This window comes from Ciconia boyciana, chromosome 1, assembly GCF_034638445.1.
Source record: "Ciconia boyciana chromosome 1, ASM3463844v1, whole genome shotgun sequence".
In the NCBI taxonomy this organism is placed as follows: domain Eukaryota; kingdom Metazoa; phylum Chordata; class Aves; order Ciconiiformes; family Ciconiidae; genus Ciconia; species Ciconia boyciana.
Genome location: NC_132934.1, coordinates 116131604 through 116156677, shown reverse-complemented (window position 1 = coordinate 116156677; position 25074 = coordinate 116131604). Strand labels below are relative to the sequence as shown.

The following is a 25074-nucleotide window of genomic DNA, read 5'->3' as shown; positions in this document are numbered from 1 at the left end:
AAAAATACCTATCTCTTTATGAGGAAAATCTTAGTTGTTAATCTTAACTATTTTTCCTCTACCATCCTTCTTACTCTGTATGTTTTAATATTTCAAACATTTTTTACTGCATGGTCAGCATGTTTGTTTTCAAACAGCATTCTTTTGAAGTGTAGAACCTGAATACGAGTGTAAACAACATATGGCTTGCAGTTTTTTTAACACCTCCTGTTTCTCACTTTAATTTCTGTCAGAATATCAAAATACTTGGTGTTAGTATTAATATGGTTACTCCCGGAGTCATATGCATATATGAATAGCTGATCTATTGTCTTTAAGTTGCTGGTACTGCTGGCTGTAGGAAAGAGATGGTATGCTGGGAGATGAAAATCTGGCAGTAAATAAAAATCCCAGCAATATATCTTAAATCTCATTGTATCTGTTGGCTCAACTTATGGTCCTTGAGTACTGTAGCTAGTATTCAGTAACACTTTTCTCTATTTTAACAGTACAAGCAAATTACTTCCCTACACTGCCAGAATTTTCCACTGGTCAAAAAGTAGAGAGAATTATGTTAGTAATAAAGAATATTATAAAAAAATGTCTGGAGGACAGTTCAATAGCTGATACACAGTGGAATCCTGGCATGAGAGGAAAGTTGACTGCTGGTCCAGTGTGTAAGCATGGGCACAGACCTGCCATAGAGCTGCCTCACACAGCCACCAGTGAGCTGGAGAGAGTTTTAACAAATTTAATTGGGAAATATTATATATATCCACCAAGATAATGAACACGAGAATGTCCCAGAGCAAGATCTACAGTGGAAAAACAACTGCTTTTTTGGCATGTCTGTGGTCTCAGGCCTGCTTAAGAGCAGAAAACATTTTTTCTCTTTCAGTCTCCTTTAGGTGTCAGAAGGAAATATAGACCACCCTAGAAAAGCAAGGCATTTTCACACCGCTGTTTTGCAGGCTATCAGTACTGTCTTCCTCTGTAAGCCTACCTCCATTTCATCTGATTTTCTGTAGTATTTTAACAGAGAGTAACAAATAACAAAAAAACCCCCAATGCAGTAGGACGCTGTTCGTATGTTTGCTATGGAGCAGGTAAGGAAAATCTCTCTGCAAGCAGGATATAGTTTTTAAAAGTATTTTGAAAAGTTAGCATTTTACTTTGAAAGCATCAAAGTGATATCACTGACTGAAATCACAGAAATGATCCTTCAAGGCTACTCAGGCAATTCTACATATATGCAGCTAAAAAAATATACTACATCAGCCGTATTGGGACTGAAATACGTTAGTGAGATATTTTGCATTGAGAATACCTGACCAAACAAGCCCAGGGAGACAGGTCGATAACTGCCATCAGAAAGGTCAACAATTTTTAGCTGTTGCTGTTTATGACTGGTTTTAAAACAGGGATAGAGAATTTTGCCAGTAACAAGCTTTTGCACTCTGCCTTGTCTTGAGGCGAAATGTTGAGACCCATTGAGAGGTATGGAAATTGATTCAGCCATGACCTTTTCTAAAACTCTCTCAGTGCGTGATGACCCCTTTAAATGGAAACATTTGCTCACTCAGAAGGACTGGAGCTGCTTTTTCAGGTGTGCCTACTGATGTGTGCTTTTGTATTTTTGACATTTTACTTGCTGTAGAATTTTTTTTTATCTTCAGAGGATGAATGGGGCTGATGCTTTGTCATATTTGTCAGTTTGACTCACATCCCTCACTCTTCTCTGAAGAGCAGTCACTCATGTGGTTCAGCCCTCATTTCTGTCAGAGCAACATTAGCCAAGTAGTCATTTTCCTCTTACTTTCTACAGCTAAATTCAAAGTAGGGGCAGATATAGCTTTTTTCCTTCATCCTCACAGATATCACTTTATAAAGTAAATGCTGAAAGTGGAAGGTTTCCTCACACACGTGCGCTGAAGCAGGATTATCGGTCAAGTGAACATGAATGCTGGGTTCTCCTACTGATGTCCTCACATGTGGCTGGCGGAGGGTTACTCCCTGCATGCAATAGGATCAGGTAACCCACGTCTGACATTGCTCCTCAGCTGTACCTGGTGAGACAGCCTCTGGGAGGTGTTGGCATCCACGTGAAGCAGAGCAACCCCTATAGCTCTGGCAGTCTCCTGGTTTCAGGTAGGCAGCTTCCTGCTGACTCAGGTGGACAATCCCACTCATCATGGGGGCAGACATAGCGCCTGTGCAGAAGAAAGGTCAGGTCTGCTGCTGACCAGGACTAAGCAGCCTTTGGTCAGACGAAGCTACTGCAGTGGCTTCACTATCTGGCTGAGTAACTGGGGAGGAGGGCAGAGAGGTAAAAGGGAGAACTCAAAAATTTGTTTTGTCCCATGTATGTGCTACCAGCAGCCTACCTTGAAAGCCGGTGCTTGTTTTCATGCTTAGCAATAATAGCCTCATTTCTGGAGCATCATTTGTATCTGGAGTTAACATCGATTTCTTTTCCTTCCCTTGTAGAATCCTGTGGTTAATTTGTTTTTAAAATGTTGTACAGTAATTACTTCATTTAAATGAATCATCTGACAAACGGGTTCTTCATCAAACTTGTCACCTACTCTGCTATTTCTCTTTTAACCTGGACCTTACAATAAATTCTAAGCTTGACAGTCAGTCATCAGCAGAACACAGGAGAAGAGAAACTATTTACTAAATTGCTAGATTTCATTAAGGTTACGTGGATGAAAACACTACAGCATGGAACAGCCAGATTTTATCTGCTGGCTTGTTTGTGATGCAAATTTATAGACTGGTTCAACTCTTTTTTACACACATAAGTCCCATCAGAAAAACCAAGCTCAAATAGGTATCAGTTCAAGCTTTTCACAATGCAACTATCCCAAACTTCACTCACAGTAAGCAATGATTTCCTCCATAAACCATCTTATGGACTTTGTCCATGGGCAGAAGGGCACCACTCTTTGTGCTTACTTTAGGGTTTAATCAGGAGAACATTTGGTCAAGTAAACATTTACTGACTTGGAAGAATGATTTTTGTGGTCTCAGAACTTCCCCATGCTAGCGGGGAGGGGGAGCACTAGCTTTCAGAGACTCTAAATGGCACCCTATTCAGCATCTCCAGTTCAGCTGAACACAATTTCCTGTGTAAAATTATGAACCTCTTGACTATCTGTCCCATTCTTACTCAGAGCTATCCAGATTATCTCACCAGCAAATTAAAGCATGTAACCAAAGTTCTCTGTAAGTCCTTTACTGCTATGTTAACGTGTACAAAAGGAACCTGGAAAATATGTTGAAGGGGTACTAACGTATTGATTATACAGCTGACTTTCAGAGAGACCTATCTGAATACATTTGAAGTGTATGTGATAGTGCATATTAAGTTTTGATTAGTTTGCTTAGGAAACACATCCATGCAAAGCTTTCATTCTTTCCATCACTCCTCCTTTCTCCCCATTCCTTCCCTCTGCTCAGTGAGCATCTACTCTTTTTTAAAGGGGAGCAAGCAAAAAATCTGCAAAATTCTGCTAATGAGGTATAAATAGTTCATGGATATACATCAATTAAAATTAATCTCCATTTAATAGGCAACTGATTAGAGGTCTGGAAAAAGTTCTAGTCCTAGATTGAGAAAGTGCTTGTGTATGTATAGGTATGAAGGTGACCTCAAGGGTGGTTGAATGAAGTTGTTTTAATTAAAACAAAAAAAACCCAAAGTAGAAAGTAATACAGGCACAGCACAATAATCATTTCCAAGATGGAGATTTTTTGCCAAGATCAAATGGTAAGAGACTCATCCTATTGGAAGTGGGGAGAGATGGTGGTCACCCTGTCTTATTAAATAGTTATCTCAGGCTATCCGTTACACTCAGTGACATCCGCCTTGCCTTATGAAACAATGTTCTGCTAATTCTAGTAGGGGTCCAAGCAAAACACAACACTTGTATCTTGCTGGCCCAAGACCAAGCTGGCATTATAGCTAACTGAAAATACATGTCTTCCTCAGGTGAAAGGAGGGAAAACAAATTCTGTTTAACCAGAAAAGTAGTAACCTTGTTGGTATCATTGGGATGAGGAATTATAGGATCTGAAAGAACAGGCTTTAGATTTTTTTCCTTCTGGTGATCCTATAGTTTGCAAATCTGGAACATCCTGCTGACTCTTAGCATTCCACATAAAGTTTTACACTTGGTTCCAAAACCAGCACTTAAACTTTTTCCAGCTATTTCTGTGTGTCACAGTCTCCTGTAATCACTTGTATGTTTTATGAGGGAGAAAAAAAAACAACCAGAAAGTCTTTAAGGTTCTAATATGGTAAGTGATAAATACATATAGTGAACAAGAAAATTGCTTAAGTTGACAAATTGCTTAAGTCGACAAATTGCTTAAGTCATGTTAAGGTATTGTTATATATGGGTTCAAGAGATAACATAATGTTGCGTATTCAAGAGTAGCTAGAGATTACATTGCCAACTTGGGTTTGATAGCCTCCAGTGTTTTCATTGCTGAGTTAAAATTCGAAACAGGTTTTAATTCCACTGTGTTGCCATTTCCTGATTGTCAGCTAATGACTGCACTATTCCTACAGTGGTGACATCAAAATTGCAAGAGATTGCAGCGCATTAGCTGAATACATTCTGATGCTCAGAAAATATAAAGCGATATCTACGGCTCAAATTTCACATGGGGAAATGCGAAAATATGTAACTGAGAAATCCAAAGTATTCTCTAGTGACTTGCACTAAATGAGTAAATTATACTTGCAAAATCAAGTACTGAAGCTGGAGATTGCTGTTTAAAGGAGCTATTTTTTTTCAAATTAGCTGTGTTTGTTATGCATTCATCAAATCCCAGTGCTCCTAGACAGTCTGAATGTGTTGTTGGCATAATAAAGTCTCTAGAGGCTAGAGGGAGTAGACATCCCAGTATAAGTGGGACAGCCTGTTGACTTGAAACACAGCCACCTTCCCCATCTCAGAATATATTCCAAAGAAGTTCATTATGCTTCCAAAATTCAGATTGGTTATTTACAGCTCCTGTTTTGGAAAACTTGCTTCCAGGTTAAAGAAGAGCTCAGACTCGCCTCATTTGTTTTAAAAAGAAGCAAGAAATATGTAAAATTTCAGTCTGAAAGGTAGAAAATAAGTTCTGACAAATTGAACTGCACTCGCAGAGCAGTTGCCCAGCTGCAATTGCAGGGAATGGGTTGGGATCTTGGTTCAAATAGTTCAAAACAGATGTTGGAAGAAGAGTCTAGAGGAATGATAGGAAGTTGAGAGCAATTGTGCTAGATCCAGCTCTGTGCTTGCAAGGAGACTTTTAAACCAGTGCCATGATGGTACTGGTAGACACTACACCACTGGAGACATCACTCAACACTTTGCCACAGAGGTGAAATCTTCTGTGGGAGCAGCGTGTGGCTCGGCTATGTTCTGTATCAACAAGCTCAGTTCATTCAGCAACGAGCGTTGAAAAAGTAAAAATATTCACCTGTCCCTGAGCAAACTGAGAAATGACCAACACCGTTGCCTAAGGTTTATAAAAAAACAAAGCCCTACTAAGACACAGACCTTGAGTGGAAACTTTCAGTCCATTTTTACTCAAGTTCCCTTAGGAGCTTCTGAATGTGGATCTTGTACTCCCAAGTTTTGCAGAAACACTTCAGAACACATCTCCAACACATCCAAGTTTCATCTCCAAACGTAGATTAGATTGGAGCAGGAGGAACAAGACCTATGAATATCACTATTTCCATTAGTCAGGAACTCGATAGAAGTTTTCATAAGCATTTAAAAATTTTACTTTGAAAAGCCTGAATAATAAACATGCATCATTTTTCACAGATGTTTGTCTAAGCAGCATTCATAATATTGAGTTAACCTCCAGTGACATTGTAGATAAAAACTAATGATCCAATATGCTTTTGCTGTACTGCTTTTAACAGCGATTTTAACTGTTTCCCTTTATGAACACTCAGATTAGTATTGCTCATAATTTATTTTTCTCTTTTTATGTACACTGATGAAGGGGTGAATAATACTTCTCATTTATCTCTGTTTCAACAGGAGGGATATTCGAAACTGTGGAAAATGAACCTGTTAATATTGAAGAATTGGCTTTCAAGTTTGCAGTCACCAACATTAATAGAAACAGAACACTGATGCCTAATACCACATTAACCTATGACATCCAGAGAATTAACCTTTTTGATAGTTTTGAAGCCTCGAGAAGAGGTAATTATCTCAATTACTCTGTCAGTAACATACATGTTCTATACTACCTTTCCCCAGCCTGGTCTCCTTTTTTGCTCCGATTGTAACATGTGTATATGAATGGTAACATAAAATTCATCTTTTGAAGTTATTTGAACTAAGAATCAAGCTGGACTTGGACTTGTCATCTGGTTTCTGATGAAACACCTACATCCTGTCTGCATGCTAAGAGCCCCAGATGGAAGGTGGCAAGTCTAACCCATTTTTCTTTCCAAAAAATAGATTTGCCACCTGGAATTCTGCAGAAAATGATCACAAACTAACAGGGAGCACAGTGGGATGTCACAACCCATAATTAGCACACACACACACATATCCAGTATTCATAACAAAGTCTTTCTAGAGAACTAGAAATATAAAGAACAGAGGCCAGTAGTCTCCCTGTCCTGAAATATTAACACTTCAGTGGCTTAGAGACAGAAGTAAATTTCTCTGTTATAAACAACTATAAGAACTGGAGTGGACAAGTTTGGAATTTTTTTGCCTATTCTTTTATTTTTCTCAGAGGGAAAATTATGGTGCAATTTACTTGCATCTAGTTTACTTGCAGACCACAACAGAAAGCGGAAAAAAGTCACAACTCTCCTTAAGCACCATGTATTCCTTCACCTCTAGGAGGCAACCTTGAAGTTTGATAAAATTTTATATACAGCCATCTAGTTCGTGGAGTTACATGGCGTGCACACAATCTCACATGAAGAAGTCTGGAGAAAGACCGATAAGTCGCTAAGACTTTGCAGATGTGCTTTGCAGTTCACTATAACATCTGTCACTGTAAATGGTACAAGATGTGCTTGCTATGAGGCAAAAGATGTGTCTGCTATAAGGCAAAAGATGTGTCTGCTATAAGGCAAATGAAGGCTGGAAAATAAACATGCTTCACATCACGAATCATGCTAAAATGGTGGTGAGCTGTCACCTTTCGAACATCTAAGTTACTAAATTGTCCTCATGGTACTTTAGTTTCTTACTAAAGGTTGGAAAAAAGGCGAAGGCTTTCAAAGAACATGGAAAACAGCTTTAAATTGTGTTTATTGCATTCTTTTCCAAGTATCAAATAGATGCTGGAACTATAGGCTTTCAAAAATCAAGTATGCTGGATATATAATCCATATAATCCAGACTGAGACAGGATTTTAGATTCCCTGTAGAGTGAGATTCTCTTCTGTGACTATTCTGAAAGTACCTTCTCCATTTAATCTGTAGGAAGGAGTTCATTATAAATATTTTTTTAAGTCTACATGCAAAGAAACCATGCAGACAGTAGTAATTTCTTCTCATCATGAATTATTGATATTGTTTGTGCAATTTGCACATTAAAACCTGTGATCCTTTAGGAAGGCTTCTGAATTAAACCTTGAAAGCCTGTGCATTTTATGCTGCCTGTAAAACACTCATTTGTAGACTAAAACAGGAAATAATTGATTTTCTGTCATATTCTGTTACTATCAGAGAGCTAAATATTAATTTAAAAAATCTCAGCTCATCATTGATGTTTGTGTACTTAGTATTTCACCCAGTCACAGTAATTTCTAAATTTCCCACAAAGAACCACCTTACAAGGAGTACAGCATTGCAACTCAGTGCAGGGCTTTGTCCCAGTTGATAAACCTTATTAGAAACATTTGCAGTAAATTTTACTAATGGACAAAAATAATTAATATTACTTCATCTTCTGTCTGTTAATCTGAAAAGACATGGGAGGGAAAGAAAAATGAAGAGAGACCTACAGGAGGCATTCTTTTGGCTGAGATATAGGCACAAGGAGAAAGAAACCTTTGTTGATACTAGCATTTGACTGATTTGGAAAGGTATTAAAATGTCAGTGTGTGTTGGTTCTTTATTTCCCTGTGCCGTTACTGAGGGCTTTAGGCTTTACTGCCTGTTTTGTAAACACAGATTATGGAGCGCCATGAATCATAGTGCCCTTTACTGTTTATATTCCTTCAGTAGCCTGAAATTAAAGCAACTAACATTGGTAGAAGCTTGCCAGTCACGGAGGGAATCCGTATAGTGTCTGTTGTGACTCCATGAACATATTTCCTGACACGCTGCCATGAAACTTAATTCATGTGACGTCCCTTTGGCAAGCCCACAGTCAGAAAGCTCCTGGTTTCTCCAGGATAATGTCATTCTGAGAAAGACAATTTAGGAATCAATGTGATCTGAAGGTAATGAGCAGAGAAGTTGTTTTGGTTTTTATTTGTAGCAAGCAGGTTCTAGAATATAATGCTAATCAGTAAAGCCATTTTCAGGAACTATTTGCAAATCTGTCGATGGGTTTGGGAGCAACATGGTTACCCATTCTCACTTGGAAATGACGGGGATGGATGGAGAATAAATGATCTCAGTAAACATCACACAAGTTACTTGCTTTTGCCAACTAACGGCTTCTTCCTCTCCCTTCCTCTCTGCCTCAGCATGCGACCAGCTCGCTCTTGGTGTAGCTGCTCTGTTCGGACCTTCCCACAGCTCCTCCGTCAGCGCAGTGCAGTCCATTTGCAATGCACTTGAAGTCCCACATATTCAGACCCGATGGAAGCACCCTACAGTGGATAACAAAGATGCGTTTTATATCAACCTCTATCCAGACTATGCAGCCATCAGCAGAGCAGTTTTGGATCTTGTACTATACTACAACTGGAAAATAGTAACAGTAGTATATGAAGACAGCACAGGTAAGGTGCACTGCAGGTCATGTAGTTCTATTAATGTACGTATATGAATAAATTCTGAGAGAGTGCCTGTGATAGTTCAGTTTGGCATACTTACAGCAGTTTTCCCCAGAATATAGAAGAAAAACGTCTTGTAAGGTGCAGCTATCCTTCTGCTGATTGTGGCTTTTGGAAAGCTGTTCACTTCATCAGACCTTAAGAAGTCACCAGGAGGTAGCTCCTGGATTCTGAATACTCAGTCACGTTTTGCTTCCTATTTGTGGAACCAATAACACAGCTCCAAACTCATAAATATTCTAGTGTGGGGCAGATTAAGGATTTCCCCTCTCGACGAGGGGTTGATCTTAAAGGGGACGCATCTACAACCCAAAAGTTCAAGCTGCAGCATTTTTAATGTAGAGACTACCTTGTTCCTTGAAACTGTCTCAGAAACAGTCAACTCACTTGTCAGCTGGGTACGGAAGACTGAATCTGAAAGTTGCAGTTCGTGTCAATGTTTCCAGCCTGGGACTCTCAACTTAGAGAAGATCATTCATTCTTTGTGACAAGAACCTCCCCCTGGCGCACACAGTAGTCATAGCTGTCCAGCGACATACCATGGACAATCGATATCTGTAACATGTCCCTTTTTATTCACAGAACAACAACAATTAAAAAAGATAATAATAAAACCATTCTTGGGGACAAGTGATTTAAAGGCTTATCAGAGACTAAGACTTTTTTTTTTTAATATGCAGAGACTGTGGAAGAGTGTCGATATAAAGAAGTCCAAGCCACTGTTGGATGTCTTTAGTGATAGGCTAGAAAAGATAGGCTTTACATATCTACTCCTATAGCTGATACCATATATTGTACCAACAGCCAAAATATTTCAGGCAGCGTCATTTGCCTTACTGGAGTGGAAAGATATTTTTTCTGAGAAATACATTAGCTGCTCTGGTGATTGAGAGAACTGCGTACCTAAACTGCTCTCAGAAGGAGTCCTGTCTGGCAGGATTACACACCAAAATTTATTCCAAGCCTGACTGCAGAGAACATAATCTCTCCTACAGTGCAGACTCAGTCGTGGATTAAGGGTCCATAATCTGGCTTCACAAGAAAAGGTCTGCATGTAAACAAACCATTAAAAGCTCAGAGACTTCTATAGCTCTCCCATCAAAACACAGGAAGCGCTAAGCAAGGCCTGCAAACTGATTGTTTTTTGCAGGGCACAAAGTTACAGGTAAGGGCACATTCTAAGCAGCAGACAAGATTTTCTTGGAGACATCATATCTGTAGAGATGAAGAAAATAAAGCCAACAAATAAGACTTACACTGACAGTTATTCCACTGTAAACTCTCACCATCATCCTTCAACACTGTCTTTTTATGGTGAAGGTGTAGCTGAACCATACGCATTTCTGAAAAATCCTGTTGTGCATTAGTGGTCATTGGTGCAAATTAAGCACTTCGCTGTCAACCCCACTCTGAGACTTGCATTCCCCTTTCTCTTCCCATTGCTCACAGAACTATAGCACCTTCTAGAGCTCTACAGATGTGCAGGTAACATTTAAACTGATTCTTTGATAATGGCATAAAACAAACCTGGATGAGCCATGAGCTCAGGTATCTGCCTAAGCCTTTAAGGGGAGTATGCAAAAAAAAATCATGCCTTTTAAAATCACATTGTAAAAACATGTCTGAAAGACAGAATTCTGCTAAAAAAACCCCAAAACTCAATTTAAGGCTAAAAATGTATTTATTTCTGCACTGTTGACAGCACAAAAGAAGCGTGTTTCCTCCTGGATCCAAGAGGCAGGCCTCAGTGCCAATGTTCTGCTCACCTTGGACTCAGAGAGTACACCAGAGGGCTGGAGGTAGAAGAGAAAGAACATCAGGCTGTGCTTACTGCAGCGGTCTGCTTGCATTTCCATTACAATGGTCTAGCTCAGCAGGATTTCTGCTGGACTCCTAGCACTGTATGCCAAAATATACTCATGGATAAACAAGTAGAGGTCTTTTTCAGCCTACCCTATTATCAGATTAGCATTCCAAAACAGTAAGTGCTGTGTACGTGTTCAATTACAAAAATGACTGATATTAAAAAGACTTCATTTGCAGAGATATTTACAAAATAAATTAATCATCAATCATCTTATTAACTTGGAGTCAGGAAAGTAAACAGGTCAACTTTGATCAATATAAATAGTCTTTGGATTTTGGGTTAGAGTGACGCCATTTAGCTCAAGCTCTTTTTATTTCCCCTCTCTCATGTTTGACATTGTTACACCACAAGAAGAAAAAATATATTAATGTATTTTTTTCTTAGAGACTAATTGTATGTGAAGAGCAGCTTCATTTCTAAACAATGAACTCATAGCTGTAACAGGGAACTTCCAGTGATCCATACCCAGATTATTCAGGTTGAGATTAGCCCTGCTCCAGGTTAAGAGTCTATTTTGAAGTTTAAATGTGGAAAATCCTGCTTTCATCCTTCATACTACAGTGCTGCTCCAAGCCCACGTCCCATCACAGCCAGCTCCAGCACAGAGGCCACATATTGTGCCAGTTTGCCAAGCTGTAGTTGCCCACCTCCTGTAGTTATGGTTTCCACTGCTGCATGGACACATCCATCAACAGAAATGCAGTTACTAGTCTGGACGGAGCAATGTTAAAAAAAACAGTTCATCTGAGTGAGCTCATGTTTCCGTATGATCCAAATCACTTGTGCCTACCCTCCTTATCTCAAACACTATTTACTATGCTGCCAGTTTTTGTCATCCAAATGTTTTCAGCCATAACTTTTTTCCAGTCGATGATTTTGGAGTGCATACAGAGACAAGAGCGCTACAAATGTCTGAACGGCTTAGCACCAACCTTCACAGACCTCCGCTGTTTAATCAGGCTTTCTCATTGACATCTGCTTTTTGAGATCTGGCAAATGATTATTTTAGAGTCCCACATTTTTCATGAACAGGTTAGATGATATATGAAGATGGACACCTCCCGGGGGCAAGTGCTTTACATCTGGAAAGCTACCTGTGTCAACAGAACTTGTAACACCAAACAAAGGCACTTGGTGTGATACAGAGCTATCTTCCCTTGACAGCTTAACATCTCTCTTAATTATAGTCCCAAGTTTTCATTCTTCAGCATTTTACCACCACATCAGCTTTACTCTTAGCTTGTCCAGTGCTTACACTGGGGTAAGCTGTTCTGTGTTATCTCACGTACCCTTTCTGATATTGACGAAACACTAGCACTTTTTTCCAACATTCTAGAATTCATTGAAGGTTCCAATAGTTATCACATTAGTTGTTAAGTGTTAGTAATCTACTGAATGGACTCTATAGGACTGTCAATTATAAGCAAATTTTATATAAGCAGGTCTAGAAAAACTGCAATCAATAGCGCTAAAAATTACAATTGGAATAGGAAGTACTTACTCATCCTTCTTATCAAATATCATGTTAAATGGTACCAAATGTTAAACAACTTTAGTGTCTCCTCCGAAGAGACCTACAGCAGTTCTAAAGCTTGTATTTTGTTCCTAAAATACATTTGCAACATTTCTTCATGTTTCCTGAGTTGAGCTGATCAGGTTTTTACCCTCTTGAAGTCTCTTAGACTTCAATATAAATAAGAATAATAAAGCATACTACAGCTGATTTTTATTTCTAATTGCTGTCCTTACTGTGCCATTGAAAGATGGACTTTCAGCCAAAGTCATCTTTCTTGATAGTAAATTAATGGCTTCTGACTATAGAGTAAATATTTATTTAAACACCTCTTAGCTTTCTCTCTCTGAAATTCTCATCCCGCTCATTAATGCTTATAGCTTTCCAATGCTAGGGAAAAATAAGACTCCTAAGCAAATGTATTTATTTTTCAGGTTGAGACTGTCCTCCTTGCTTCCATATTAAGCATAATCCATGTTATGTTCAGAGTCCCCAGGCCATAATCAGCCTTCATTCTAATTATTAATTCCTCTTTATTTTTCATCAAGGTGTTCAAAAAGAGTTAGTTTCTATCGAGTGCAATGCCTTTGCGTAAGGCAAAAAGTTGCCTCCTGAAGTTGTCTCTAATGAAGCCTTGCAATAGACTGCATGATACATCGAGCATGCATTTCCTAAACTTAGGTACCATAAATTATGATTTATCTTTCCACATGCTAGAACTGGGTAGACGTACTGTTCTCTGGTTTAATTCAGTGGTTTGTGATAGATCCCTTCCCATATCAGACTTTTGCACTTTGTTATTTGGCACATTGATCAGACGCATGACTTTGTCTCAGTTATCAACAGCTCAAACAAAAGGAATAATACTGCTTTCAGTGCAGGTCTGACTCTGCTTCTGATCTATCTTCCCTGAATTCAGTAATTTTAACCTACCAGGTGCTGAGAAGGGCAACTACATCAAATTCCTCATCTTCTGTAAGAATTCCTGACTTTCCCCACTTGTTAGCCTGCTCTCCCAGCATTTGTTTAAGGCTCAGGGGAAACAAATCTTTTCGTCATATCAATTCAATTAGTTTGCACAGGGCAGAATTTGAGTTCTTAATGAATTTGCTTTCTTTGAACTTGCGGTTACAAGAGACATCTAACTTTGCTAACCTTAACATAGTTTTCTAATAAAAAGGAGTACTTTCTCCCAAAGCAGTAAAAGCATTTCTTCAATTTTAAGTCTGTCTGAATTACATATGCATTTTTTTAATTAAAAAAAAAAAAAAAGAAGGGAAATGGGGAGGTGAAAACTTTCTACTGACACACACTACCACGCTTACTGCCATTGTGTATGATCATTTGCCTATTGGAACATTGTGTTTACGTTAGGCATGTCTGAACTCCTAAATACACCACATAGAATTTGCAGTAGTTCTAGACATCATGAAATGATACGAAATATTCAGACTTTCACATGTTTTAACATTTTACTCAAGTGTCAGAGTAAACCATTTCTCTTGATCTAGTTGAAGTTGGAAATCCAACCTCAAAGTGTACTGCATCCATCAAGGTTAGAGACCACAAGATAATTCCTTGACAATACAGAAAAATCCCAACCCTGTTTCTGAAGGAAAAGGGGGAAGTGTTTAGATGTCTGGGTAAAAGGCAGCGGACAATAGGCCAAGAAAGTTAGTGAAACAAGTCTGGTTTCCATCCTGATAGATTTTGTTTCGAAGCCCTAAATTGAACCATTCCTCTCAATAGTACTGGCTAACACTCCCTCCAGGCCCTTCACGCTCAGCCACCACAGCTTCCACCTGGCTGGACTCTACAACATCTTTTCTACCCAAGTTCCTGCTCCAGCACAGACCTGCGTCGCTGTGCAGGTCACATCACCCACTTTGCAGAGACGGGGCCAATGCCTGGGATATGTCACTTCTGAGCCCTTCCCAGCTTGGCCACTACTTCCTTCCCCACCTCATGGGCAGTCCGTGATGCCTCCTGCCTGTTGCAGGCTGAGCTCCTGATGGTCTCACCAAGTAAGAGAAAAGTGACTGCCCTGAGCACTGCACTTGCCCAGGCCTTCCCCACTCCCCCCTTGGAGTCAGACTAAGCAGTTCACATTTAAGATTTGTCCCAAATCAAGACTTAGTGGTATCATGTCCAAGGGTTTGGTTGTTGAGGAGGAGGAAGAGGAAGGAGAGCACTGATGATTATTCCCCTGTGCTATTAATTATGCTGGCAGTCAGTTGATTCAGGCTTTTGCCTGGTGCTCCAGAAAAATAACTGCAGTTCTTTCCACTGCTTCTTTGATTTCTTCAGTACACTGTAGCTAGGCTTTACCTTCACTTCATGTGGCAGCAGGAAGTGATGGGAAGTGCAAGGTCCAAGTCTCATGTGACTGAAGTAGATATTTTAAGGCACACAGCATTTTTCTTCCCCCAAAAAGGAGATGGAAGTGAGTGGGCAAATCCTTTTCTTCTGCTCTTCGCCACACTTGCACTTAAGTACTTGTTGTTGCTGGAAAGAGGAGCAACAGTACACAGTCTGAGGCTGTGGATAAGATGCAAGATTCCCTGCATGCTGGACTCTTCCTCACAAATCTCAGATTTACCTCTTAGAGTTGCCATTCGTTACAGTGGCCATGACACTGCAGTCAAGGGCTGAACACTTGAGTGCATGGTACAACCAAGCTACAGCTTTACAGCCAGATTACATAAACTCCCCTACTTGTTAGTCAGTGTTGGAAGCATGTGCCCCGTTCTCATAATAATGAGCTCAAATTGTTTCATATTTACATAGGCTGGCTTCCAGCCAGGCTCCGATCTCACAGCGCATGCAGTAATTTACATTTGAATACTCATAATGCTTAATATTCTATATTGATTGTTGATACTTGAAAACCTGCAAAGAACAGACCCAGCATTGCAGGCGGAGGGCAAGATTAGTTTTTTCAAAACACATTGCCAGTACTTGAGTGAAAGCCAACAGTCCTCAACATAGCAATCACTCACTAACCTCAGGAGAAATACGAATGCTTCGTCTTGCCTTATATGTACCATTGGACCATTCAACCAAGGACATTCACGCACAAGACAAATATATACCCACTCCCAGCAGGAGAGTGATGAGTTTTTTCATATTAATAATTTGTTTGATTTTTGTTCAAGAAGTGCTTCTTGCCTGTGTTCTCTCTCTCTTTACGCATATTTTAAAGACAGCCTTTTACTTTCACTCAGCAGGAGATCACAAGTTTTTTGTGGGTAAACTACATTCATGGATAATGAGAAAGAGACTGTAATCACACACCTCAAAGAACTCTTAACTATCTTACTTTAGTTTTGGAGGCAGTACAAATTACATAGGAGTGCTGAATTACCTAGTAGAATTGCACTGTGTTTAAATACTTGGGCAAATCTTCAACCGGTTGAGCTCCACTGACTTCAAATAAGCTGCGTAAATCTGTACCAGCCAAAGACATAGTCTTAAAAGTCATGTTCTTGTGCTTACAAATGTAGAGCTGGATCTCAAAATATTTTGGTTCTTTATAAGATCTCAGACTTGCTGAGTGACCTTACGCAAGTCACTATGCCTTCAGGCTTTTTGTCTCTAAACTGTTGATAAGAAAAGTTTAAGGCTCCTCCTCTGGGGTATTGCAATGTATGCTGAAATGAGGACCATGAGAGCCATATGGATGGCTATTAAGAATAATTATTGGTAAGTGCCACTCAGGCTAACCACTGGCTTCTAAGAGAGCCACAATGGAGGTGCTGGCCATCGAACATTTTTCTCCCTCTGTCTCCCCTCATCTGCTCATGCTTGACATTAGGCAGGAAAGTTAGTAAGGAAGTTTCTTCAATTCTCTGTTCTTGTTGTGTAATATTGAAATAATAATTTGCTGCCAAGGAAGAAGCATTATATCCTTTTTGCAATAAACTGTATCAATATAGCATCAATACAAACATATCCTATAGTCAACGAATTAAAAATACTTTTCAGAATATTTAGGTGTTGAAGCCAAGTATAACCATGAAAAGGAAAAGCTATAACAATATTAGTTAGGAGGCTAGCAAATATGAAGCTAACAACTACTCTTTGGGTATGTGAAATATGTTGGGACTGATAAGAGACCCTGTTTAACTGACAATAAATACTCATTGCACAGAATGGTTAGTTGTATAATTGCATATCATTTTTCAGGTCTAATTCGCCTGCAAGAGCTCATCAAAGCCCCTTCTAGATACAACATTAAAATCAAAATCCGCCAACTGCCCTCTGGGAATAAAGATGCCAGGCCTTTACTCAAGGAGATGAAGAAGGGCAAGGAGTTCTACGTGATATTTGATTGCTCACATGAAACAGCAGCAGAAATCCTTAAGCAGGTAAGGGAAAGGGGTGAAAAAGCATGACATTCATTTTGTATCTTGAAAGTTGTCAGCCTCTCTGGTTTTCATTTTCTGGGAAACACTAAAACTGAATGCATTTACCAATTAGGCCATAGCCTTGTTAATACCAGGCACAGTTGTTACAGAACGTGCAGCAGCATCTGAGCACTCCACAAGACTTCAGGACTTCACAGAGCCATAAGGACCAGCAGCAGTACTGATGTCTGAAGAGAAGCCCATAGATATCCCGCAGAAGGAAATATGCATTTCTTTTTAATACTTCAGGTTCTGCTTGACTAGGAAGATTGTTGCATTTATTTTAGCTTGTCCTGGTTTAATCAATAGAGTTTTTTTGTCTTCCCCACAAAAACCAAAAGAGCCCATTTTGGAGTGCTTAGGGAGCGGCTCATGTTGAGCTACTGCCTCCACAGAGGCTGCACATCAGGCTCAGTGCTGACTACAGTAATAACAGGGCATTAATCCACTGCAGACAAGAGCGTAACTCTGCATTCATATCCCTGTAACAAAGCAAGATTTGGTCTGCTGGCAGTACCTCATTACATTTTAAATTCTGGTACAGCAAGAAGATGGAACGGAGACAGTGTCAGAGGAAAAACGTATACTTTAAAACAGGAAGAGAGGCTATTGTGCAAGGATTGACATAGCCCTGACCTAAGCATGAGAGCTGGACAGCCACTCAAGGCAAGGACAAACACCACAAAGCCTGATGTTAATGGACTGGGACGTTAGCAGGGGCACACAAAGAGTGGTGTAAATTAGAATTTACTGTTGCCACTTGCTATATATTTCTAGACAATCAAAGTCTAAAGCGCTGGCTCCTGCAATTCATTGAACTATAGACAATAATTCCAAACAAGTAATACATTGTGAATGTCATTTAGGGAAATGACATTCTGCAATTGTAGGTATGAAAGGTTGTTGTTTTTATTGTCAGTCGGTCTGATGGGAAACACTGATCCCAGAAGACCACCAGAGAGGTTCCACTGATCTAAATGCACAGATACAGGCTGTCCCATAAAGGTTAAAACCTATGCTTCCATCCCAGAATGTTTTGCTGAAATATTTAAGTTATGCAGAGTAGCGTTCTGTATCCAAGTAAGACAGACAACTTACTGGTTGCATTAGTCTGCGGAGCCTGAAACCATCCTCTCTGCACTGGAGAATCTTGGTCCTGTGAATACAGACTTGCAGGATGGTGTCCTAAATCAGATGCACTACAGCTGAGAGCAGCACACAAGTTCCCATGAGCTCGTAGGGTTAGAGTTACTGCTGTCAGGAAAGTTGGCCTGTACTAAATTTTAGGATTTTTCTCAGTGCAAGTGGTATATTTAAGCTACAGCAGGGCCAGATGCAGGCATGATGTTGGGAACGTGAGGGAAGAGCAAGGGGAGAGTGTGCAATCACACAGCTGCTCTCCTCCCACGTGATGGGGAGCACACCGTAGCAAGCGGCATTAATTGGGAAGGGGGGTGGGCAGGAGAGCTGCTGTCCCCTCACTCTGCTCCCTGTAGGGCTGTCCAAAAACATTAAAACATGACAGCAGGAACAAGCTGCTCCAAAATGAGATTTGTGGGGGAAGAGTTAAACTGACAACACAAATTTTCAAGGATCTGTGAGAAGAAAGTACAGATGTCTGGCACACTGCAGGAGGCATAAAGCTTCAAATATACCAGGCTGAGTATGAAAAAAAAAATAACCCTAGTGTCAAAAGAAGAAGAGGAAGTGCTAAAAGATGCACTAAGACAGGCCAAAGTGGAAGAACAGTTTGTGTGGGAAATGGATCAGGGAGACAACTGGCAGGCTGCAGATACAGATAATGCTCTCCAGTACCTTAAGAACTCAGAGAAGGATGGTGAATGGCAGTGTGGGAGAAAGCAGGAAAATTAAGAGAGGTACACCTGTGGGTCAGAGCTGCAGGGAAGGAAGCAACATAAATATAGGCTAGAAAGAAAAGGAAAATGGCTTTTATATGAGATAGTTCTGTGGCTGAATCTAGACACTGGCAGCAGTAGCTGAGGTGTTGAAGTTCCTCACTGTCAAAGGCAGCTGTGAAATGTGAAGTTATGGAGGGCTCTGAATTCATGTGGGACTCATCTGATTGTAGGTTAGCTACATGAAGTACCATGGTTCACATTCTCATCACTGCACACCCCCCCCCCATATAATTTTACACTGAATGAAAACAAGATATTAAAGAGAATACTACAGAAATTATCTTAAGAAAACTCTGCAATATTAGTAGGGAGTATTTTAGACTTTGTAAATGATCCAATAGATATTACAGGAAAAATACATAACATTGTTAAATTATATAAGATTTCTAATAGGAGTAGGAATCAGAGCCAAGAGTCACCTAAACCTGTCCCCAAAGCAACAATTTCTTGTCTGCCTACTGTATTTACAATAATGTAGTAGATGTTAAGTAGCCCATGCAGGAGAAGGTAAAGGAAGTGGAGATTTGTAGTGGGTTGGGTTGCGGAGGGTATTTTACCGATTAAAAATGCAGCAGGGTCACACAGGGACATACCCACCATCGCTTACGCTCGGTTTTTGTGCCCTTGTTCACCCTCCAAGCCTGCACAGGTTTCCCCCTCAAAGTTTTGCACAAGGGCCTGCATTCCCCCCACCCCACCAAGCCCAAGGGTGACCCCTCTGCACCAGCATCTGCTCCATCTCCTTTGGGCAATCCCCCAGCACAGGTGGGCAGCATCCCTCACCTCCCTCAAGCCTTGCCTATGCTGGGAAAGAGGCAAAAAGCCACCTCTCACCTGCTCCGGCCGCATTTCCCTGCTGGGGGGCAGCGAGGCATACCGCCAGCAGCATTTCTGCTGCCAGCCTGCCTCCGAGCTGAAGGCACAGGCAGGGCAGAAAAGCTGCTGCCCTTCTTCCAGCAGTGCCTGTGCCACCGGGGCTGGCAGCCGCAGCAATGGCTCTGCAAGCAGGGGCCGCTTGCGCCAGCGCTCGGGGGGCACTGGCTGTGGCACGGCTTGTTTCCCGGGAAGGCATGGCAAGGGATGCCCAAAAGGTCTTTCTGGGAGTGAAAAGATTAGCACATCCAGAATTATGTCCTGAAAGAGTTGGCATATGGAGCTGTGTTTGGGAGTGTGGAGCTACCTGACCCAGCTGCATTATCGGGCTGTGAGACCAGGGGAGGTGACCTCTTCACTTCCCCCCTTCAACCTTTTGTTTACAAAACAGCACAAAAGACAGATTTCTTCTGTTAAATGAGACTATCTTTTGCTTATTTATAGCTTCAACTAAAATACCATTGAGCCACACTTCTTCCTTGTGCACAACAAGAACAGGAGAATCAATAACCTAATTTAAACAAAATACAAAGCCTGCACACAGCTAAATAACCTATTCCCTAAACTCACACATTCCCCTTCTCTCTGACATGCTGCAGAGAGCCCAGGCTTTCACAGTCCCGGACCAGCTTAATGAAGCCTGGCCCTCTCCTCACTCAGATCTGGAAGGAGCAAGAGGAAATTGTGATTATTAATTGCTGCCTTTCCCAATAGTCACTTTGAATTTTCTCTCCATATTCCCTCATGAGGGTTGGTAACCTCATGCGGCCGATGCACAGCAGCTAAGGGAGTTTTCCATCTCTGTTGCCTGTACCAGGTAACCACCCAAACCGGCAGCTCCACTGCCCAGAGTGACCTGCTCCACAGGGATCAGGATATTCCGAAATTACTCGAACCAGGAGGTTATGCCAGCAGGGTTTTCAAACAAGACCACACCAGCAGAGCTGATGGAAAGCATTGCAGCTGGTCTGTCATTCCCATAGTCTACCTGAAAATCTTGACTGCTGGAGCTTTAAAGCTCATGAAGGCTGAACAAATCATCTGACAAGGAGTGAGGTCTAGTAGAGAATTAGATGCCAAAAGCAGGAGCTAAGTGCAGCTGTGGGTTCTTAAGGTAAAATTGTGACCTCCAAAGTCCTGCTCAGGATCTGCTTAAGCTCGGTGGGAACCTCCCTGTTTGACTTCAGCATTGCCTGTCCTGCTCTGCTCCGAGGATGCCTAACATCTCTCTCCTTTCCAAGCCTAAAAATAGATATCCCTGAAAGAGTGGGAGATAATAAGGCACCTTCCAAACTTGCCAAAGACCAGCAGGACTGAGTCCCTTACACAAGGAAGTTGGAAACACTTTCTTAAGGAAAAATCTGGTGGTTACAACATTTACCTGAAATATTTTGTGGACAGAGATTTCATGCTCTGTATAGACTAGGTAAGCAATCCCACAAGTCAGTTAAATCTAGCTGTTGCAAATTGCAATCTGGTTTATTCACAAATCTTCCAATATATCCTGCATATACTGTATTTAGTCTGATAGTGCCTTTTTGTATGAGGAACTTAGTTCAAGAGGTTAAGTTGTTATGGTTAACCTTCAATTTATTCTCCTAACACACCAATAGCTGACATAGATTTTACTGCTAGGCAAACTCACCTCTCATAAATTATGTTGCTACTAGCCTTAAATTATCTACTCCTTCCTCCACACCTCTAAAATAAATTTTATGAAATGTACTGTATATTTAGTCAGGTTTAGGACACTCACAGAGCATTTTAAAAAGACTTTCACTTTGTTTATGTTCACTTTCACTATGTGACAGACAAAGAGCAAAATAATTAATTCCGTTCCTACAGAAGTATGAAAACTAAGAAGTGTCACCATAGTATACATTCGAGGTACAATAATAAATGTGAGAATATAAAACTTCAGTTTCTGAGTATGCTCCTTCTAGTAACTTGACAGGTAGGCCGAAGCACACTCTCTGCTAAGAAAAGGCAGGATTAGCTCTGTTCTCACTGCCACTGGAGAAATACCAGTGGCAGATCCCCCCAGATGCCCCCAAGCCCCAGAGTGAGAAATAGAGACACACTCACCTCACTGGTTCTCCTCTGTCTTATTGATTTTATAAAGGTCGGTGATGGGGGAACATCCTCTTCTGGCCACCTGGTTACTGCTGAATGGCATCAGATGGCAAGAGCGTTGGTCCCTAGGGCATGCATGGGTTAAGACATCAGGAAAGACCATGGGCACAGAAATAGTGTGGCAGGGGTAATTAATCTTGAAATTGGCAGTGCGCTTCAGTTCCCAAATCTAAATGTGAGTCACTATAGAAGTAAATGTGGCGACTGCCTTGGAAGCTTTATTCTGATACACCAGCACGGGCTATAAATCAGAGTACTGTCTTTTGGGATCCTTGCCGTGTAACATCAGAGCTGCAGTATGCTGAGCCTCTGCTGCTCTGTTCATGTTAGCTGTGCTGTCTAGACGAAAGCTAAACTAGTTACATAAACTCCATGCAGTGCCACCCATGCTACATCTTGCACAGGCAGTTGTTCTTTGCTTCCTTGGAAGATTGACTGGGTGGTGCAAATGCAAGTAAACTTCCAAACTGAAAGAGTGCTTTCAGTCTTGGTACTGTAAGATGATGTCCATGCTGGAGTTTGAAAGGTAATGCTGCTGCCGTAGCTCCCTGGGATCTCTTCGGGAAGCAGAAGGAGCCAACCACAGCTGACTGGGACTCTGGGCCAACACATTTGTCCTGCCCTATTGCTATGGCCCTTGCTTCCAGCTGTGCTCCAATACTAGCGAAGTATTTTCAGGATGTGTCTTGTTTCTTGACATGGCTCATGTCCATGTTGGAGGAACTCTATAGCAGTCCAGCTGAACCACTGCTGTGACTGAGTGGGATGCAGATTTCCAGTGAGTTAAGTCATGTCCAAGTAAAACTGTATACAGAGAGTCCTGTAAGTACCTAGAGAGGAAGCACTGTAAGTACAATAAAAACCTTTTATAATGAACACTTGAGAGGCAAGGAGGCAGAGGGGCTTTTATTCATTATGGTGTATCTTGCTGATCTTCGAAAACAGTGGTGGTACTAATTAATTGGATAATGAAATGCGTTCATTTAATGGTCATGAAATTAAATAATGGCATGAGGAAAATGGAAAGTGAAAGCAAGCAAAGTATATGATGCAGTTCCTGCTAATATGCTTCACCATCATTCGGGTTTCAGCCCGCCTTGAAGGAAGACTGACACTAGCTCTAAATGAGGCAGTGATTTTTTTTACAAGATGAACAAATGCACGTTGGAGCTGGGATATGATGCAAGCCAGGAATAGGGCACCCAAAAGAGATAATATTTTTATCCAGTTTCCATCAGCTTGCCATACATAATTTGGCCACTGATACTTTTTCAGATTCACATTGCAGTTCATGACCCACAACTAAACGTACGGGTCTGCAAAAGGCAAGGCCCAAACTTCTGATCCGAAATGGATAATTAGAGATGGAAGTCTCTTTATCTTATTTGTCAAGATAATCCATAATCCAACCATATCTGAGTTTGGCTGAAGAACAGATTTTATACAGGGTAGGATGGGTAGGAGGTCTACAAGAAGACTGGAGAATATTTTAGCCTGGTTTCATTAGTTTACATTCATCTAAGTTCCACAGTAAGTAAAAGCTGTTATTATTTAAATAGGACATTTATATCAGATGCATAATTATTTAAATAATTACATGCAAAGTTATTTAAATAGGAATGTGTAATGAAATCTCATTCTAGTTTCTCATATACATAAGCCAATCATGTTGCCTTTCCTTCTCTTTTCTGGGCTGTTGTGCCCGTTTTCTCTAGTGGGGAGGACACTTGATCTGTGGCAAGAGCTTGTGCAGCTGCTTTGCAAGGTACTTCAGAGTTGTCCCAACCTGAAAGGAGTCTTTGCTCCTAACATGCTTTTATTATTGTCTTGCTCCTGGTAGCTCTTAGAAGCTGCTTTCCCTGTATCTGCTGTGTTGCAAACACGCAGCAGAAGACGAGTCCTTGCAACTCCTGTATTTACACTAATAGGAGCATCCAAGCCATTAAGGCCTGGGAGTCATTAATGCTTTGGGGTCTCCAGCATGATACTCAGCGTTCCTCTTGCTTTGGCTTTAACTTGCCTTCATCTCCTGTTTTCCTAATACCATCCATCAGGGTGGGCATTTGGTACTGTCATTAAATCGTCATTCATTGGGAATTTTACTTAGTGACCATGTTACCCTAAACCATAAATAAGTTATTATTACAAAGTCTTTATGATCCATAAATAAGAAGCACCCTATTTAGGTCAATCTACAGATCTAACTCACGTGTCACAGTGATGTCTAAGTGCTATATAACTGTTAACTAATTATCATCCTTAATGACTGTTAGAGGGGAGGACAACCAGTTAAGGCTGTTCTTGTGACCAATGCTAAGTGAGAGGGCAGAGCTCAGTGGCAGATCAAGGCCCAGCGTGGGACAGATCCAACATCAACTCTTATTCCTTAACCAGACGAGGACATTATTAAGGTGTGTGTGCCACTTACGAGCTCCCTTCCAGCTGTCTGTATCTTCATATCTTAATTGAGTCACCGTTAATATAGAAAATACAGAAGTGACATATTGATTAAGCTATCCTGGGCTGCTGCAATACTTTATTTGGAAAAAATTCAGCAAACATCTCTCATGGAGTCCTTGGGTGCAGGATCTTTGGCAAATCCGTGGCACCCTTCCAGCAATTGCCATTGTGAACTTGTGTCTTGGTTATGGCAGATAACATTGCTGACTGAACCTCGCTTTTTACATGCAACTGCCTTTGTTTTTCAGGGCTTTTGGTTCTGTCTTTTTTTCAAAGACAATCCTGTAGCATGACTTTTGAAATCATTATTATTCACAGGTATGTGTGTGTCCTGCCAGCTCTGTTTATAGCACATTACTTGGGAATCAATATTCTCATAAAAAGTTTTAATCAAAAATGTGTTCAGGAGGCAAACACTCCTCTTAGGCTACTACCCTTGGATTTGCGAGGAAAGCAATAACTGGGCTACCTTGGATTAACTAGCTGGTTACCCAGTAGCAGTCTAGCTGCAGCAGCACAAGCTAGGTAATGGTTCCCAAACATCCAGGCTACACACTTTATAATCATTCTAGTTAATGTATCTGTCTAGTTAATGTAAAGTTATATTTTAAGGCATTATATGGCTTAACATTGTCCTGGTTCTCCATTGTTTTACTATTTCTACACATGCAGATTGCAGTTTATATCTTCTGATAACAAAAGTGCAATGACTTGATGTCAGCTCTTCTATCTCAAGCTAGAATTAAAACTGTAATGAATCAATAATTTAAATCTGAGTATTTGTATCCTCCTGTTTACACTTATTTGTATGAACTTGCTTTCATACTAATGTAACACCATGGACTAACTGCAAACTTCCTGTAGGGGACCAAATAAATTTAGGCATTGTTGTGGTTTAACCCTGACCGGCAACTGAGCCCCACCCAGCCGCA

The 25074-nt window shown here is 40.7% G+C and overlaps 1 protein-coding gene across 2 annotated transcripts in view; it reads left to right on the top strand.

The window, feature by feature from the left end:
* Nucleotides 1-25074, top strand: part of GRIK1 (glutamate ionotropic receptor kainate type subunit 1) — a 177207-nt gene that overhangs the window by 91716 nt on the left and 60417 nt on the right. The window contains exons 2-4 of one of the 2 annotated variants that reach the window (XM_072851856.1): nt 6033-6200; nt 8660-8917; nt 16537-16718. In XM_072851856.1, the coding sequence (XP_072707957.1) occupies nt 6033-6200; nt 8660-8917; nt 16537-16718 (608 nt within the window). Of the gene's footprint in view, nt 1-6032; nt 6201-8659; nt 8918-16536; nt 16719-25074 lie in introns of those variants that run through there. The other variant, XM_072851867.1, reaches the window with a different exon arrangement.